General features: G+C 45.5%; 2 protein-coding genes across 3 annotated transcripts; one reads left to right on the top strand and one right to left on the bottom strand.

Moving 5' to 3' along the window:
• Window positions 1–4,513: 4,513 nt before the first annotated feature.
• Window positions 4,514–10,541, top strand: Cpr76Bd (Cuticular protein 76Bd). The gene is made up of 5 exons (XM_002047496.4): window positions 4,514–4,786; window positions 5,818–9,394; window positions 9,456–9,784; window positions 9,841–10,087; window positions 10,157–10,541. The coding sequence occupies exons 1-4, from the start codon at window positions 4,781–4,783 to the stop codon at window positions 10,084–10,086; spliced, it is 4,158 nt and encodes a 1,385-aa protein (XP_002047532.2). The 5' UTR covers window positions 4,514–4,780; the 3' UTR covers window position 10,087; window positions 10,157–10,541.
• A 295-nt stretch (window positions 10,542–10,836) lies between these two features.
• On the bottom strand, window positions 10,837–17,449 carry Dred (Dctn1-related). Of its 2 annotated transcripts, none has more exons than XM_002047497.4 (5): window positions 17,374–17,449; window positions 15,780–16,129; window positions 15,490–15,627; window positions 13,563–15,426; window positions 10,837–12,693 (listed from the first exon to the last, which is right to left on the bottom strand). In XM_002047497.4, exons 1-5 carry the CDS (start codon window positions 17,399–17,401, stop codon window positions 11,087–11,089), a joined length of 3,987 nt encoding a protein of 1,328 aa, XP_002047533.2. In that variant the 5' UTR covers window positions 17,402–17,449; the 3' UTR covers window positions 10,837–11,086. The 2 variants fall into 2 exon arrangements, with proteins under 2 accessions (XP_002047533.2, XP_015030648.1); XM_015175162.3 differs by having other exon boundaries at window positions 13,563–15,429.
• Between the last annotated feature and the right edge of the window lie 3 nt (window positions 17,450–17,452).

Raw genomic sequence — 17,452 nt, forward strand, 5'->3', positions numbered from 1 at the left:
CAAATTCTCAGTACTGTGTATTTTAGGCAGAGGCGTTGTCCGAACGCTCCCAATTAAATAATTTACAATTTTCTAGATTAGGCGCCGCCTGCGACGAGGCGACATTGAACGACTGAGCACGGTTGAGCTATGACTCAGTCGACTCTCGAGACTTGAGATCCGGTTTGCCAGCTAGAAAATCTTTGCTGGCGACACGCACACCTATTAAGGATTTGGAGATTGCTGGCAAAGATTCAGAGAGAATGTCAACTCAGTCTTGCAGTCGAGCAATTAGCTGGTAAAACAAATGTGAGACAATTTTAAAAATTCCATTGAATTCATTGCCCGTTTGCCTGGCATCGTTTCTTGCCAAATCGCTTGGATTTTGGCGGCTTAGAATAATTAATGCACCCGCCTGCCAAATGGCCGGGTGTTAATTTATGGTTGTCTACGTAAATCGCATATCGTAAATCGTAAATATGCTATGTCTATGGCATAATCGCAAGCTCACAATTGCAGCTACCCAGTTGACTTTTGGAGGTTGGGCAAGGCGACAGACTGACAGACAGACAAACACAGATCAGAAATCATTTTTGATTGTTACTTTGCTTGTTAGCAATTTCCTGCCTGCCCACAATTTGTTCATATTGTGTTTTCATGCAATATATTTACATATTCTGGCCTATCTTGCAGCTACATTTCAGTATAAAACAATCATCCACGTTGCAGTTGAAATACATATATCTGAGTGAGCGCGAGTGGGTTTTATCTTTTTTTGCTTCTTATGGGAACATCACTTATCCCATTAGCCAACATTTGCTGGCACTTGCTACAAAGCTGCAGCTCATAAATTGAATTTACGATATAAAAATGCACAGGCATGGCTAAGTCAAGTAGACGCGAGTATATATACAAAATTTTAAGACTTGAGACCAAAATAATCTGGTTAACTTTTAAAACTGATTGCAATAAAAGAAACGCAAGTTTTTTTTGTGGCATTTCACAAACAAAAATTTCATCATTTAACCAATGCTTGCTTTTAAAATTAACTCGCAATAATAATCAAAAGACTTTTTCCAGTTAAGTACTTGACAAAAAATAAATGTGCAAGAGAATTTAAAATATATTTCCCTATTTTATTTGAAGCATCAGCCAAGGCCACTTTTTTTCTCCATTTAAGCGATTGATCGAAAAATGTATCAAATTACTTTTGCTGGCCATTGTATATTTGTAAAAATTCTTGACTGACCAGATTTGCTAAAATTGGTTCAGTGTCAGATGCTTTTCGACTTAAGATAGACTTAAAAAGCTGCCTGGAACATTCAAAAGAGGGTAAAATGTTTATGACAAAGGTATAAACAAAAAATAATGATTTCTGAAAATCAGATAGTTCCCTATACTTGATTTTATGGTAGAAAAATTATGCAATTAGATAACGAACAATTTTTCTTAAAACACGACAACAGCTAAACAATTTTAGTTGTTTCATATAATTTAAAGGCAAACATTTCACAGCATGTAAAACGTGTTGGTAAGGCGTTTGCCTAAGCCAAGGTGGATAAACTTAGAGCATAAGCTGCCTTAGGCCATAATTGTAGTCAATCCTGCGGCTATTAGCGCGACTCGCAATATCAGTTGACGGCAAAATAACACGCATACGCAGTGTTGTACGCCCCATACTAACACACACACATGGAGAGTTTGATACCCAACCCGTTCGGCCTTTCAGCATTTTTTATAGCGATATTGCACTTTTAAAACTGGTTCAGTTTTTCGATGCGTGTAGAATTAGATTCAAGATTTGGGTTTTCAGAGATTCGAGATCGTCAATTGCGCAAATAGGCAGGCGGTATTAAATCTGTAACTTTATGAATATGTGTTGGCAAATTTTGAAATGTTTACGCACGCGGCATGTACAACATGCATTTCGATTTTCAATGAGCGACAAACAATCTAGATAGACGCGTGCACACACATAGATACACACAAACAGAAACACATACACATACACACACACACGCATGCATGCGCACATGCGCACAGGTCGCTACAAAGCTGGGCTCATATGGGTATGTAAAATAATCGACGTGAAAATTTTAAGTGAAATCTAGATTTTTCAATTAAAAATTGATGCTGTGCGGCGGGTGGAACAGCCGCCGAGACGTAGGAGGAGCTGTAGGAGCAACAACAGCAGCAGCAGCGGCAAGAGTATTAGCAGGCTGCGGTTGTCAGGCGGATTTCGTCATGATGTTAAGTAGGCAATGGTCGTATGTGTTAGCCATGGCCAGCTGTAGTCGCCGTCCGTGTTAGCCAAGTGCCTGCCCGTTGGCAATTACGTAACGCCCCGCGGCCTGAGCTCAGTGCGTGTGTGTGACAAATGCGCGACGAACTAAACTCGACCAGTCCAGCCGAAGTAGGTTGAAATTGCAGCTGACTAGCAGTTGGAGTTTGCAGTTTGTAGTTTTGGAGTTTTCGTATTGGTTTGCAAATGCAAAAATTAAAATTCAATCAAATTGCGAAAACCCGAAAATCAAAAAAAAAAAAGAAGAAAATTTATATATATATAGGTAAAATAAAAAGAAATCCCCAAACAGTCAGACAGATAGACTAAGAGTCGAGCAAGCAGCCAGAGCTGAAACATGTTTCATGTTCAATTAACAGGCCCAAAAATCCCAATACCAACGACAGCCTTTCACTCGATGTACACTGCGTATGCGTATTATTCTCCATTTGGGGCGATAAAAAATCACATCATGACACGAAATACTTAATTGGTCCATAAGGTTTATCGCTGCAAGACAACTGAAATCGGCATTCCTTCTGGTCTGGCCAAGTGTGGTCCGGCCCGTTGTGGCCCGGCTCAGATGTGGTCTGGTCTAGTCGGGGCCAGTATGGACTTCTAATTGAAATGTCAACGCGTGTGCTGCTCAATCAATTTTCCAGGTAAGCGGCCGTGGTCTGTTTATGGTCAGTCTGTCTGCCTAGATCGCTTTGATTTTATATCGATTCATATTGGATCGCTTTTAATTGATTTGCACGGCATGTGGTGTCAGCCGCAAGTCAGGGACAAAATCTGCCAACTGTAGCAACATGAAGTTGAAATGTGTTGTGGCGACTCAACGACAGCTAATTAAAAACAATATTTGTTTCGTATTTGAATTTTTGGCATCAAAATGTGTCTACGCCAGCCAGTGGGCTCACAATTGACAGTTTTCATATCCTGAATTGTTTATTTGCTTTGAAATTACAGTTATCTTATTTTATGCGAACTTTAGTAGCAATCAATAATATTTAAAAGAGATTGATGAAAGCTTCATTTTCTTTAGAATTCCCTTTAAAGAGTTAAAGAGAACACAAAAATATTCTATCTGTTCTACTCTTGCTCAAAGGCCAAACTTTATGTGCAAGAAAAAAATAATTAAATATATTAATTTTTGGAAGACAGAAATTTAACCAATTGGGCTGCATTGCAGGAAAACAGAATGCATTATATTATGTGTTAGGCATATTTGATGGCTTAAATTCAAGCAAGCGTATATCAAAACCATTTATACAGCCTGTTAACTGGTCGTAACGCTATTTGTTTGGCCATTTGCAAGACAATGTATACCCCCGACAGTTATCGAACATACCCGCGTGCGAATTGTGCGCGTTTTAAAACGCGGCGACACAAAAGTCAGAAAAGTGACCTTAATTGCCAACAAGTCAACACTTGGTCATATCGCGGGTTATTCTATTATGCACTATATACACATACATATACACATGCATAAATATGGCGCCTTTTATCTAACTAATGCACAATCAAGGCCCCAGGCACGCACAGACAGAGACAAAATTTATTGATAGCGACATTAATACCACAAGTTTGTAATTTTTTTTATTTTTTGGTTGGCGAGCAAATTGCGTATGAATTTTAAATTTGGCTTGCATTTTTTTGCCACAGCTACACGCAATGGTCGCGATTAAAATCTAAATCAAATTAAGTCGCTTTAAAAGCATATGCAAAAAATAAAAATAAAAATACCTGGCCAACAATGCAGCAGGCGCAGCAGCAGCAGCAGCAGCAACAGCTACCACCAAGAGAACTGGGCAAAAAACGCACCACGCGCAATTTTTGAGCCGATTTCGAGCCGAGGCGTTTGCTATGATCTAATAAAATGCCAGAGCCAGATCAGCGCGAAGGTGGGGCCTCCAAATAGACGATGCAGGTTGCCGCGAGAGAACACATAACAAAAGAGAACTGCCAGCTGCCAACTGCGCAGTCGAGCAGTCATCAATTTTTCTTCAGGCAGTCAGGCCGTTGCAGTCGCAGATTTTGAGCTCTGACTTGGCTTGACTTCGCTTTTCCTAGCTCCAATATTTTTATGCTGCCGATTTTCTGCTCGTTTTTCCAATTCGCTTTTTTTTTTTTTTTGCTTGTGTGTGTGTGTGTTTGATTTTTCTGTCGCTAAACTGGTGCGTGGCTGCTGCGCATGCGTGTGAGCCAAAACTGACCGAACGTATATAAGCGATTATAGGGCCGGGCTGGCCAACAGTCAGCCGCGTTGCTCTACATCGAGCGAGCGTTGCGTGTGCCGTGTGCCGAAAGTTCGAATACGTTAAGAAACGATATTAAGTATACGCACATATAACTCAAAGGACATTCATCGTGATACGTTGGATTATAACAAGGATTACAAACGTGTGCATTCTTTTTCAATCAATTATAATTCATAATAAAATAAAGTTTATATAGTGCGCCCAACTATATCAGAACGTTTATTATAACCCCAACTAATTGTGCAACATAAGTGAAATTATGAAGGTGGGTTCCCAAAAAAAATTATAGTCAAATATATAAATAACAGCTCAAAATCCAAGAAAATAACTATGCCTCAAGTCTAAAAAGGATATATATGGATACTTGAACTATAAACCAGAAGCTGTGTCCTAATCAAGTGTGCTCAGCTAGAATATTGCACGCAGCCAAAATTTAAGGACTAACAATAAAATTAAATATCAATTTACAAATTAATATTTGCAAATGTGGCTGGGAAAAACTATAGAATACATTTATTTAAACACAAGTATAAATTTCGCTCGAGATCAATATTGAAATTTGTGGAACACGGAAATTAGTTTTTAAAAACCAATGCATAATTAAAATTTTTCAACAGTAGTTAAAAAAAAAACAATAATTGGAATTGGCAGAAAAATAATAATAATTAATAATTACAGTAAGTCGACTGGCTTTCTTCAAGGATAGTTTAAAGCATTCGGGCTCTCGGACTTTGGAGATTTGTTTCTTGATTTTAATTGAATCTAAAAATCAGCTTTTAAACAGAACAGTCTCACAATATAATACTTTCACATATTTTTGCAAATATATTGAGTATATGTTATTGTATATATCATAGCAGATTTTTTCGCAGGTGCTTAATTTTCAAATTTATAAATTGGACTTAAGCAACCTGGAAGTCTATTATGGGTTGTTTCCTTTTTTTTTTATATTATTTCCCACATCAATATCCTTTCTACTTTTCTAAATAGTTTTAATTTCAATTGTTTGAGCCCATCAGTGTTATTCTAGTGGGCGAATATTGTTTTAAGGCGAGTAAAATAATTGTTTTAAGGAATTTAGAATTTTGATAATATGCAACAAACAACAATAGTTGATACTAAAAATATTGACCATCAAAGTGTTTCTCTGAACATGCATAATAAAACTTTTGGTTTTAAATGCATTTTTGTTTTGAATGATTAATGTTAATATAAATGTAGAATATGTTGTATTCCTTTTTTTAGCATATAGATATAATCTGTTAACTCACCTTGTTTTGTTTCCATTGCCAACAGCTCCGACTTATTGCGCTGCTGAGCCTACTGCTCAGCTCGGCACTGGCTGAGCCCTCACCGACCGTAGCACCAGCGATTGTGCCGTGCGTGCATGCAAACGGCGCCGCTGGCTATTCGTATGCGCCACCGGCCGAAGTCAAGTTCTCCATAACGCCTGGCGTAACAAAGTATAGCCAGTCGCCGGCCATTTCCAGCTACTCGGAGAATGGCAAACTGCTGCATTCATCCGTTGGCAGCGCGGCTGCTTCGTACGAATCCACCGCGGGGCTTTCGGGTTATTCGCACGGTGGTGTAACCCAGATAGACAAATACGTGGCGCCCATACAGAAGTCGCTATTTACACCCTCGGCGTCATATGGTGGAGCTGGTATCACCTATGCCGATAAGTCACCAGCTGCTAAATATGCAACTGTGGTGCCATCGGGCATTGAGCTTAAGAATTTGGTTTCGCCGGCCTTAACCAAGACATTGCTGACTGCTCCCAAGCTGGACAGTGGCTATTTACCGCCGTCGCCGGCCTTGACCAAGGTGTCTACATATTCGTCGCCCGGCTACACCTACAGTCATTCAACTCCAGGCATTTCCAAGTTGGCCACTTATACGGCGCCCTCCGCTTCCAGCTCAGGCTACTACGCGCCACAAGTGACCACCAAAGTGGAGACCTACACCTCACCGGGCTATACGTACTCGAAGGCCACGCCAGGCTTCTCCAAAGTGGAAACCTACAGCTCACCGGGTTACAGCTACGCACAGGCGGGACCAGGTCTAGCTAAGATAGCCACCTATTCGCCCTCAGTATCCTATAGCGCGCCTTCTATTGCCAAGGTGGCCAGCTATGCAGCGCCTGCTCCTGCGCTAAAGCTGGCTACTACATCATCGCTGCTGTCCTCACACGGCACGGGCTACGCAGCCAGTTATGCACCAGCGCTTTCCAAGACTTATTTGCCGGCAGCGCCCGCTATTGCAACTCAATATATTTCCTCACCTGCCAAGGTGGCCACCTATAGTGCTCCCGCAATATCCAGCTATTCAGCTGCTCCTGCCATCACCAAGTTAAGCTCCAGCTATGGCGCTAGTGGCTCAGGCGCTATATCCCATCAATATGTTTCCAAACCAGCCGTGGCTTCCTATGCAGCTGCTCCAGCTGTAACCAAGATTTCCAGCTATGCTGCTCCTGCTATTAGCACTTATTCCTCGGCTCCTGCTCTCACTAAGATAGCCAGCTATGCGGCGCCGTCAATCTCTACGTATTCCTCAGCCCCTTCACTTGCCAAGGTTGCAACTTACAGCCAGGCTGCAGACGTTTCACATCAATATATTTCCAAGCCCATTGTGGCTGCTTATCCCGCAGCAGCTCCAGCAATTGCTAAGGTGGCCACCTATGCAGCACCAGCTGTGGCCACTTATTCCGCTGCGCCCGCCACAAGCTATTCCAGCTCTGGACATGGCGCCATTTCTCATCAGTACGTCTCCAAGCCGGCTGTAAGTACAATCTCCGCTGCTCCAGCGATTGCCAAGGTGGCCAGCTATGCAGCACCCGCCATATCCTCCTACTCTGCTGCTCCAGCTATCACTCAAGTTTCCTCAAGCTACGGCAGCTCTGGACATGGCGCTGTTTCCCATCAGTATGTTTCCAAGCCCGCTGTGGCTACAATTGGCAAAGTGGCCAGCTATGCAGCACCCGCCATTTCCTCCTACGCTGCTGCTCCAGCCGTCACTCAAGTTTCCTCAAGCTATGGCAGTTCCGGACATGGCGCTGTTTCCCATCAGTATGTCTCCAAGCCCGCTGTGGCCACAATTTCTGCTGCTCCAGCGATTGCCAAGGTGGCCAGTTATGCGGCACCAGCAGTGGCCACGTATTCCACAGGCCCAGCACTCTCAAAGATTGCCAGCTATGCAGCACCGACCATATCTACCTACTCAGCTGCTCCGACTATCACCAAAGTAGCTACCAGTTATGGCAGCTCAGGTCATGGCGCAGTCTCCCATAAGTATGTGTCCAAGCCCGCTGTGGCTACGTATGCAGCAGCTCCTGCTGTTACCAAGATTGCAAGCTATGCTACTCCCGCTGTAGCTAGTTACTCCACCGGGCCAGCCCTCACGAAGATAGCCAGCTATAGTGCCCCTGCCATCGGTTCCGTGCACTCCAGTGGCGCCGTCTCGCATCAGTACGTTTCCAAGCCAGCAACAGTGTATGGCTCTGCATCTGCTATTGGCAAGGTTGCAAGCTATGCTGCACCTGCGTACTCGACGGGCCCAGGTATTGCCAAGGTCGCTACCTATGCCGCTCCAGCCATATCCACATACTCCGCTACACCGACCATCACCAAATTGGCCACAAATTATGGTAGTTCCGGACATGGTGCCGTCTCGCACCAATATGTCTCCAAGCCCGCAGTGGCTACCTATGCAGCTGCTCCGGCTGTTGCCAAGATTGCCAGCTATGCTGCTCCTGCCATCAGCACATATTCCACATCTCCGGCAGTTGCTAAGGTGGCGACCTATAGCCAAGCTGCTGACGTCTCTCATCAATACATATCCAAGCCCATCGTTGCCGCATATCCTGCTCCAGCTCCAGCGATTGCCAAAGTGGCCACATATGCATCCCCAACTGTGGCCACCTATTCCGCTGCGCCCGCCACAAGCTATGGCAGCTCTGGACATGGCGCTGTTTCCCATCAGTATGTCTCCAAGCCCGCTGTGGCCACAATTTCTGCAGCTCCTGCCATTGCCAAGGTGGCCAGTTATGCGGCACCAGCCTTGGCCACGTATTCCACGGGCCCAGCACTCTCAAAAATTGCTGGCTATGCAGCACCCGCCATATCCTCATACTCAGCTGCTCCTACCATCACCAAAGTAGCTTCAAGTTATGGCGGCTCTGGACATGGCGCAGTCTCCCACCAGTATGTCTCCAAACCCGCTGTGGCTACATATGGAGCAGCTCCTGCTGTTACCAAGATTGCAAGCTATGGTTCTCCTGCTTTAGCCAGCTATGGAGCCACGCTCTCCAAGACCTATTTGCCAGCTACGCCTGCTGTTGTCGCTTCTCCGGCCATTGCCAGCTATGCAGCCCAACCTGTCGTAACAAAAGTGGCCGCTAGCTATGGTGGAACAGGTCATGGTGCTGTGTCCCATCAATATGTGTCTAAGCCAGCAATTGGCAGCATCGCATCTGGTCCAGCTATTGCCAAGGTGGCCACTTACTCGGCTCCGTCCCTGAGCCACATTGCCGCAGCGCCAGCAATCGGCTTGGGATATGCAGGAACTGGACACGGCATCACCAAAGTGGCCACCAGTTATGGCTCCTCAAGTCATGGCGCTGTCTCCCATCAATACGTGTCCAAGCCAGCGATAGCCGCTGTTGCCGCCGCTCCAGCAATCGGTAGCTATAGTCACGGTTATTCCGCATCCAAGTTGGGATTGGGCCTGGGCCTGGGCTATGGCTCCACTGGACACGGCACTCTCTCGACTCAATACTTGTCTAAGCCTGCAGGTGGTGCATTGCTGACCAAGTTGACGACGGCACCAGCAACTGGTCACGGCTATGCCAGCAGTACGGCCTATGGAATTAATGCGGGTAAGTTATCCAGCTGCTTGCCTTTCTTTCACCTTCATAATATTTCGTATCCACTTTACAGGTAAATTAGCCTTGGGTTCGGCTGGCGCGCATGACGCCTCATATTATGGCGCCATTTCACTTGGCCATGGCGCTGTCTCACCCGCACTTACCTATCACGGGGCTTTAGCCCATGCCACTGGTGGTTTGGCACATCTGGGGGCTCCACTCGCTGACTACAGCCATGGTCCTGGCATTGGTCCCTTTGGAGCTGGCTTCAATCGTTATGCGCCCAGCGTTTCAGCTCTGAGCGCTCATGCTCCGTTATCGCCCGCTGCCTATTTAAAATCCGCACCTGTGGCACAGCATGCGCTGCTAAAGGTTTTGCCAGAGAAGCATCTCGAGCATTTTGTAAGTCCCAGTTATATGGCATTGCTTCGCCCATTTTCATGTAAATTGTTTGACAGGATGCGCATCCGCGTTACGCTTTTGAATATGCGGTAAATGATCCTCATACGGGCGATAATAAGCATCAGCGCGAGGAACGCGACGGCGATGTGGTCAAGGGCGAGTACTCATTGGTTGAGCCCGATGGCAATGTGCGCACCGTCAAATACTATGCCGATTGGGAGACGGGTTTCCATGCCGAGGTCATCAACAGTCGCGACCAGGGTAAAATTGTGGCCAAGCGTCAGACAGCAGCCAAGTCGTGAGGTCAGTTCGATAACTATCGATAAATTCCATTGCCTCACTAAACACTCACAATCTTTTGCATATCTACAGCGACCCTAACGGATCTGTGACTTGTTTTGTTTGCCAGCAACTGTAAATAGCCTACGATTCAATTTTCTTCTCATTAAACATTAAACGTATTTATGTAAATCCCACAACAACAACAACAACAGCAACGACAAGCAACAAGAGAGCCGCCATCTTGCACCAGCACGTACCCGTTATCGTTACTCATTATATCTATCTCTTTTTTGCTCATGTGATAAGCGTTTCCAATTGGACTGCTTGAACTGCTCTCTTTCTCATTAAACTGCGCGTTTCCACAGATGTGTATATACATACTTATGTCTATACGTGTATATATTGTGTAAATTGTAAATTGTTAATTGAATAAACGACATTTAAGAACGCTACAGTCGAGAGCGCTCGACATTGAGATCATTTCTAAACGTTGTTGATTTTACCAAGAAATTCTCGGCCTTATAATCAAATATTTATATTCCGATTGGAGACGGGATCGGAACGGAACCTCCTTTGAAATTTTTGATATATATATCCCGATATTAGTTCGGCGTACCGAAATCAAAATTACATTATATTAGAATTTTCATAAAGTTTAGATTTGTTTTGTGTTTCAAAATGTTTGAATTTTTACAAAGTTTTCTCTATCTCTCAATATAGAGGCCAAAATTATAAAAGGAAAATATAAGAAATCGGCTTTTAAAAAAAAATTTAAAAAACTGTAACATTTAATTAGAAATTATGGCAATATGTTAAGGATGGCCAGAGAGCGGCACCTTTTTTAATAGGATAAGCAGTTAATGTGTATTCAATATTTTCGCTATGTACTGCAAATTTAATTATTTTCGATTAACAAACAAAATGAACTTTATAATAGTTAATAGGTTAAGCAGCAAATCACATTAATGTACTTTTGTTTTCGCCGTAATACATTTGAGTCTAATACTTTATTAACTTGGCCTAAAACGCGCGCCTCAGATCGTCGCTTATAAAGAACCCAAAATCTGTGGGCGCCGCGCGATGCGGATTCACTGTGCAATATGTTTGGAAGATATGTCGCAACAGCCGGCTGCCCTCCAGCTTTATGTGCGAGCGACGCTGATGACCGCCAGGACCCAAGTCCAGATGGGCGAGCAGCCATTCATTTTTCAAGCGACGCAGTTGAGCTTCCAGGGCGGCCAGCTCGCTGCTCGGCTCCAGCTGCGGCACATGCAGCGGCTCCAGGGCGGCAAAGTTTTTGCACAGCTCATTATCCCGCAATTGGACGCGTAATTTGCGTTCCTGACGCAGTGCCTGATGCATCAGATTCATTTCCCGGTTGCAGTTGCGGGTCGAGCTGGTGGCACAGGCGCTGTCCACCTGCTGCTGCTGCTGCCAATGCTGCTGGGCCTGCTCCAGAGTGGTCAGCTTGTCGTTTAGTATGTTAAGGGCGTGCTGCATGGCCGCCTCCTTGGAGAGCATGGCCTGCTCCAGCTGCTCCATGCCGTCGGCCATTTGGGTGAGGGTTTGGCAATAGTCCTGGCTGAAACGGTTTACCTGCTTTTCGGCCATCTCTTTGCGTACTTGAAGCTCCGAATAATCCTGTTGCTTCAGCTTGGCCGCATATTTAAGTGATTTTATTTCCTTGTCACGCTCCGACACCGCGAGCTCCAAGCTCTTGACATCCTCATAATGGCGCCTGATTTGAGCGGCGCGCTGCTGCAACGTATTGCAGGTGGGATGTCGCACGTATTCCGTATTAACATCTCTGGGTTCCAGCAATGTGCACAGCTCCTCCAGCTGCTCCTCTAGCAACTGCATGCAACGCTGACTATACGCATCCAGTTCCCGCTGCTCTGTCTCCTGGGCAGGCGCGAACTTGCTGTAGTTTAGACTTAAGACCCGCCAGAGTTTCTCGTGCGCAATGTCGCCATTGGACTCCTTGGTAGCCTCGCGCGCCGACACGCCCAGCATGCTGATGAGCGCGCCCAGCGCCTCGTTGGCCTCCAGGATGCGTTGGTAGCGCGCACATTGCATGCCCGTCCAAGCGGCGGCCGTCTTGTTTCCGCTCAGCTTGCGTTGCAGCTTCTTGAGCTTCTGCTTGGCTGCACAGCTGTGCTCCATAAGCAGCTGCATGCAGTGGAACGAGGCCGTCTGCTCATCGCCCAGCTGTATGATGGTGTGCAGCATACCCGCGTTCGCGTTCACCGAATCCATGCCCGCCTCGTAGACCTCAATCAGCGCCACATAAAGCTGCTGCTCGTCCAGCAGATCCACCAGCGTCTGTGGCGGCATCAGATTCTGATGCAATCCATTGATGTAGTGCAGCACCCGACGTATGGGCTCGCAATTGGTATGCTCATCCAGCTGACCTGTCTTTAACAGGCGTACAAACTCGTCCAGCTGCTGCTCCTGCGACTCCAGATCCATGCGATAAATGGCCGCATGCGTGCACAGCTCATAGTCACAGTGATTGAGGCCATGGCGAAACTGCTGAAGCACCAGCTGAAGGCTCTTCAGCAAATAGATGCACTGGGCTCGAAAGATGTAGCGCTGCACGGAATAGCCCTCAAAGATGGCATCGCGACCTGGCAGGATAACAAGTATAGACCCACTTACATATAGTCCATATCGTGACGGAGAACAAAACATGCTTAAAACACATTAAAACTTGTTATTAAAAATAAATCACTTTAAAAATGTTTTATCCATGGGGGATTTGTACTCCGATATATATGATATGTGATCTCAGCTACGGAAATTTTAATGTACAAAAATCCTATTTGTAATAATAGTCCATATGGAAAATCTGTATTGAAGGATTTGGTCAGGATATGTTATTTAAGTCTTTTTTATCTAAAGGAAAAATTATCTGGTCAAAGGAGTTTAACGATCCGTTGAACCCTCCAAAACCGATTCAAGCTCAATTTTTCTAAATCCTGTCCGATCTACTCCTGAGCGTAGTACCCCACAATATTCCATTTACGAAGTCGAAGTTGCCATCCGTAGATTAAACTGGGATCCTGGTATGCAGTTGATATTATTTTCCAGTAAATAAGTGATTAATTTCTCCTTTCCAAATAATTGCAGAGTTATTTTTGGTGTACTATTTATTTATAAATTAAACACGCACGAGATTGTTTCCACTCTGTTGACTAAATAAACTTCTCTGTTCCCAACCTACCCCCACACTTATATGCCCAACTATGCATGACAGAAACTCTTCCGTATACCCTGCATAACAAGGCAATATTCATCAGAATTCGAGCCAATAATAATAAACTTAAGAAATAGTTCTTAAAGGGGCAAAAAGAAATGGATGACAAGTAAAAATTAGATAAAGAACACAAAGATTAGGATAAGCCTTGTAAAGCTTTCGTTTAACTATAAATAACTGGCTCTTTTCCAATGGGAAACATATGGTCAGCAAGAATATATGACTTGGAATAGTACTCACCGAATTCGCAGGCATTTGGGAATTTCTCGTTGATTGCCTGGCAAACAATCTCCAACTTTTCGTTCATGCGCTCTAGCAGTAACATGACGAGCACCACATCGTGCTCACCACCACGCAGCAGAAACTGCTCCGGGACAAAGGCTAGCACATGATCTAAGTGCTGACGTTCGAGACGCAACTCCACGCCCTTAAGCTGTTGTTCAAGTGCGCGTCCGTAGGCCTTGCTCACACTGAAGATGTGCTGGTAGTCCGCCAGACTTTGCTGGGATGTCTCCTCCTGTTGCGATTCATTGGCGCTGCTAAAATCCTCGATAGATAGGTTGCCGCCGTCTGTTTTGAGCTGCAGCTGATCCTGGAGCTGACGCACCAGATCTCTGAACTTCAATATGGTCACATCGCGATCGTAGAGACTTTCCAAGGCGGCATTCTTCTGTTGCTCTAGCGACTTCACCTGGCCGCTTAGCTTGTCAATTTCATCACGCAAATCCGATTCCAGTTCCTGATTGCTTTCGATTAGCTGCTCCTGGATTTGTTCCAGTGCTTCCAGTTCGGATACCTCATCCTCTAAGAGTTTTACACGCTCCTCTAGCTCCAGTTTGAGCGTGGCCAACTGCGTTACCATAGACTCGGCACCCAATGAGGCATCCACCTGCTCCTTAAGGTCCATGAGCTGCGTTTCCATTTGATCCACGCGCCGACTTTGCAATTCCTTGATGCTCTTCAGTTCATTAATTTCAGAGTGCTTTGTCTCCAACTCTTTGTGTGCGCGCTGCGCCACCTGCTTCTCATGTGCTAGGGTGTCCCGCAGTCGAACCACCGTGTCACGCAATCGCCGGTTATACTGCTCCAGGCGCAGAAACTCACCGGTTGTCTGCAGCGTCGTTGTATTCGTCGCCTGCTTCTCAGTCTTCTCGAGGCACTGGTCATCGTTGTGCTCCTGTTCCTGCTCGGCACGCAGAATTTCGAGATCCAAGCTGAGCTCATCGTTGCGCTCCTGCGCCATCTCCAGCTCCATTTGCAACGTCTCCAGACGCTCTTCGGCCATTTCCTTGTCCAGTGTTAACAGTTCAACGCTGTCTGCCACATTGTCCAGTTCCCGCTTATATTTGGCGGCGGTCTCCTGGGATTCGCGCTGCTCGTGACGACACCGCTGCAACTCCCGCTGCAGCAGCACCTGCTGCGTCATAATTTGCGCCTTAAACTCCAGCAGTTGCTCGTTGTGTATCTTGATGCGCTCCAGCTCCAGCAGCTTTAGCTTGTCCTCGCTCTTCTGCACGCGCAGCAGCTGCAGCTCCTCGCGTAATTGCCGCAGCTCCGCGCTGTCCAACGTTGGCGCCACTGTGCTGGGCGTGCGCAATGCCGGACCCGGCGTAAACTGTGGACGCAGTATCTCCAAAAAGCCAGCTTCCACAAAAGCAGCCGGTGCCGCCGCACGCTTCAGGCTGCTAGTCGGGCTCATGCTCGTCTTGCTGCGTTTAGGCGCCAAGGCAAGCGGCACCGGCATGGCCAGAGTTAGTTGTGCCGTGGTGCTCTGCGCCTGGGCAGTAGTCGGTTTCGGCTGACTGATGCGCGTCGGTCGCAGCTGTGTGTAGGATGTGGAGCGTCGTTGATTGCAGGTCAAAGCTGGTGGCGTCAATATGGACGAGCGTGCGGCAGCTCCAGCTAGGTCGCACTTGGGTGGCCCAACGGCTTGAGATGGCAATGGGCTTGGGCTTGGGCTTGCACTTGATTGTGTGGCAATATTAGACGTTATCTCCTGCTTTTGCTCCGTTATATTCTGTGTAAAGGCTGCAGCTTCACACTGCGTTGATGCCACGTCCTGCGTAGACTCTTGCTGCGAGCTCGCAGATGGACTGTCCAGCTCCTGCTTTAAAGAGACAAGCTGTTAACACGCTTGGAATAATATAATAATGATGGCTTTTCTTACCTGTGCTTCCGATTGCGGCTGTGGTGGCGGCTGTGGTTGTAACTGAGTGGAAGTCACCCAAGTCTTGGAAGTGGTCATTGAAAATGTCGCATGCTCTGGCGGCTTTTTAGCTAATGCTTTAGTCGCCCTTTGGTTATTCTGTGAAAACGGTAAACAATACGGTTTAAGTGTGGATATCATATCTACGTTAGCTTAAATGCATATATGTGCCACAAAGGGACCTTTAACTCCACCCACATTTTTGCATGCACATGATTAACAGCTGTCATCGTGTGCAGCTTGTGACTCACCTGGTCGTCGGCCGCCTGCCTGCTTCTGTTCCTGCCGGCCAGCTTAATTTTGCTTACATCGCGCTGCATGCTGTCCTTTGTGCGATTGTTGTCCTGTTTTTTCTGCTGCACCACCTGGTTCGATCCTAGCAGCAACTGCAATTGCTGGGCACGCACAAAAAGTCCACAGTTGGGCGCACATTTAAAGTAGGTGCTGCCGTGCACGGTGCCATTGTTCTTGCCACGCGGCTCGTCCAGCACAATGCCAAACCACTGACCCGCCGCGAAACTGGTGCGTCCCACATAGGCTACTTGGCCACAAAGTTGGTGCTTGCCCGTTACTTGTACACGCTGGCCAAGTTTCAGTTGAGCTGTTGACATATTCACGGGTAGCTTACGTCATTTTGGCTTAACGCATATGGCCCGGCGCTGTATATCGAGCGATGGCGTGCCTAATCCCAGTTAACAAACCCCACCAGAGTGCAACGCAAAACTGATGCGTTCGTCATATCGTGCCCCACCCTAGGCCGAACGGGGCAGCGCGGGACCGAAACAAAGGGCCCACGGCTAGAGCGCAGAATCGTGAACTCTAGGGTGGTTGGTTGAACAACAATTGTGCATACAGCACGTGGCTGGATTTGCTAACCAAGTATGTAATTGACTATGGATTTAAAAAGGTTCTAAATGTCGCAGGTGTTGAAGCAACAGCTCCTGACTTATACATCGACGGTCGAAAAGGAATTTGAATTTGAATTTAGCAGTTTACTAGAAAACCTTTTCGTGTCTTGCCTTAACAATTCTTTTAATCAAAGAGGCGACAAATTACCACCGCTACGAGAAAGTGCGCATATCCTCGGCCCAACGAAGATTTAATACGCTTTTAGACATTAGTCATATATATAAATATACATGAAGTACAACATTTTTTCAAGAACCCATATTTCAACCGATCGTCCCTATATAGCAGCTATATGAGACAGTGGTCCACTTTGTCCAGTTCCGACATATTTACCGGCTGCAGCAGTAAAACGTACCCATGCACTAGTTCGCATAGAATCAGACAGACGGTCAGACGGACATGGCTGTATCAACTCTGCTTTTGATAATCTAGAATAAATGACAGACGGACGGACATGGATTCATCGACTCGGCTGTTGATACTGATCTAGAATATATATTTTTTATAGGGTCGGAGATATCTCCTATGCTTTACACATTATTTCATGGCGAAATTATAATACCCTCTTCAAGAGTATAAAAAGGCAGAAGTGCACGATCATAATATATATATATATATAAATACATAGCCGTCAACAGAAAGACCAAACAATATAAAGTCTCAAGACGGTAGCTTTAAAATTTAGCGACTAGTTCGCCTTTAAACAAGCAGACGGACATGACTATCAACTTATAATACCCTCTACAAGGCTATAAAATAAAGGTTTGATTGAAAATAAAGCTTTTGTGAATTTTTTACCCACCCATTGGGAGATCCCAATTTTGGGGTATAAATTGAATTTACCCCGCAACTTCTATATGAAAATATCTATGGCTTGAAATATTTTCAGTAGAACGGGGAATATAAGTTGATTTAAAAATAAATTTTTATACATACCAATAATCAAGGAAATATCCTTATACATCAAATGCGATAATTTGAACCGCAAACTTGACCAATTTAAAATTATTTGCGA

This window comes from Drosophila virilis, chromosome 3, assembly GCF_030788295.1.
Source record: "Drosophila virilis strain 15010-1051.87 chromosome 3, Dvir_AGI_RSII-ME, whole genome shotgun sequence".
NCBI classification, from domain to species: Eukaryota; Metazoa; Arthropoda; class Insecta; order Diptera; family Drosophilidae; genus Drosophila; species Drosophila virilis.